The 1,840-nt window shown below is 32.7% G+C and overlaps 1 protein-coding gene across 1 annotated transcript in view; it reads right to left on the bottom strand.

Moving 5' to 3' along the window:
- Positions 1 to 1,840, bottom strand: part of ORC5 (origin recognition complex subunit 5) — an 89,736-nt gene that overhangs the window by 54,504 nt on the left and 33,392 nt on the right. Inside the window, exons 5-6 of the mRNA XM_045288947.1 lie at positions 922 to 1,008; positions 740 to 830 (exon numbers count right to left, since the gene is read on the bottom strand). Coding sequence (XP_045144882.1) covers positions 740 to 830; positions 922 to 1,008 — 178 coding nt within the window. The remainder of the gene's footprint in view (positions 1 to 739; positions 831 to 921; positions 1,009 to 1,840) is intronic.

Raw genomic sequence — 1,840 nt, 5'->3', positions numbered from 1 at the left:
CCAGAAACTGTCAAGTTTCTCCCATAGTTAAATCAGGTAATTACATGGTAAATAAGAGGTGGTTAAAAAAGTTATAAAGTTATTTAGGAGGAAAAGTTGTAATTAAGTTAACCAAAAGTCAAGAAAACCATGCTGATTTAAAAAATTTCTCCAAGCGGTTTATAACCTAGGCTTACAGTAATAAGACAGTTTATTAATCACAAATCATTTTCACATGTATTGACTCTCCACCGAATTGTTAAGGAGGACGCTGACACCTGGAGGTTTTCAGAGGCGTGCAAGAACACATAGGTCACAAATGGTTCAGTTGAAAATCAAACCCTGTGCTTCCCACCACATCCTGTTGTCACATGTCTCCCAAGCAGTTTCCCTGCTATAGAATTCTCACATTACACAAATACAGGCTTATGACTTGACTTATACATTTCTTTAATAATCTATGTTTCGTTATATCATTAAACATCTAACACAAGATGAAAAATAAAGCTAATACTGATTGACCTTCATGTTGCTTTTCAAATTAAAGAATTAGTGATTGTTAGGTATAGCTCTAGTTACCATATTGGTTAAAAATCATCTGTCCTTCCCAAAATAATAAAGAGCCAAACCTACTAAAGTCTAATAACACCAGCCTCGCCCCTCATAAGGAGAAGGTAAAGGAAAATGCATACACTTTAGTAGAAGAAACCTCCCATTAAAAAGTCAGAAATAAAACACACGAAATATAGAATGAAATTACCTCGATATTTCCCTGAGGTAAACTGTCTGCATGGCTTTCTTCAAATGAGGCTCAATATTTCTCCACAGTTTGCGAGTATCACGTTCATTTGCTACTCCAAAAGGGAGGGGAAAAATCAGTAATTTAGATCTAATAAAGTGTTTCCTCAAAAGAAACATTAATAAGTAAAATTACATAGTTACCTTCTCCTTTAACCACAGGTTCACAATATTTAGGAAAATTAAGTACTGCCTGTAAAAAAAAAACCAAAAAAACTGATCTGTCACAATCTGAAATTTGTTTTCAAGTAAAAATTTTATCACAATTCAAACAATTTCATTTTAATACAATTGTTAAAATAAAATGTTACTATGGCTTATTGTAAGACAAAAATAAAAATATACCACTACTAAAAGTTATGATGTAACATGTAAAGTATTTCTAAGTTGGTTAAAGCCTGTGTAATATATAAGAAGTCGTCAAAAAGTTTTTGGAAAAAAAATTCCATTATCTTTTCATCCCATTTTTCCACAAACTTTTTGAAGACCTCTCCTATGAACTTCTGGACATAAAGAAATAAGATACTCATAAAACATAATATATACTTTTAGGTAATATGTCACAAAGGACTATAATACATTCCACAAAAGGTCCTCAAGTCTAAAAAATTAACCTTTTAATTTTCCAAGGGTCTGAACATTCTCACAAATTAAACAAGATCTACTTTAGTACACTCCGAGTATTTGAATTGGCAGCAGAAGCTGAGATTGTTAGAAACCCAAGTTCTCAGCATTATACAGACTGAATCAGAAATCTCTGGGGACAAAGAATCTGTTTTTAACAAGCTCTCTGGACATTCCATGGAGTCTGAAGTTTGAAAAACACCAAATAAGTAATCACAAGTACTTAGTAGTTGTCTATACATCAAAACTGAAGTTCCACTGAAAGGTAACTTAAACATATTGGCAAAGATGTACCATTACCATTTGTTAATACTAATCTGGTCCCCAAAGTTTCACAATGAAATGACTCAATAATGAGACCTAGAAGAAAGATGTACCTACACGTAGTGCAATCACAAATTAAAATAATAAGACCCAACCACACCAAACTCACTGCCAT

Source organism: Echinops telfairi, unplaced genomic scaffold, assembly GCF_000313985.2.
Source record: "Echinops telfairi isolate 266 unplaced genomic scaffold, ASM31398v2 ScPeMD7_23;HRSCAF=83, whole genome shotgun sequence".
NCBI lineage: Eukaryota > Metazoa > Chordata > Mammalia > Afrosoricida > Tenrecidae > Echinops > Echinops telfairi.
Note: the sequence above shows the minus strand (reverse complement) of the source record. Positions and strands in the feature narration are given on the sequence as shown.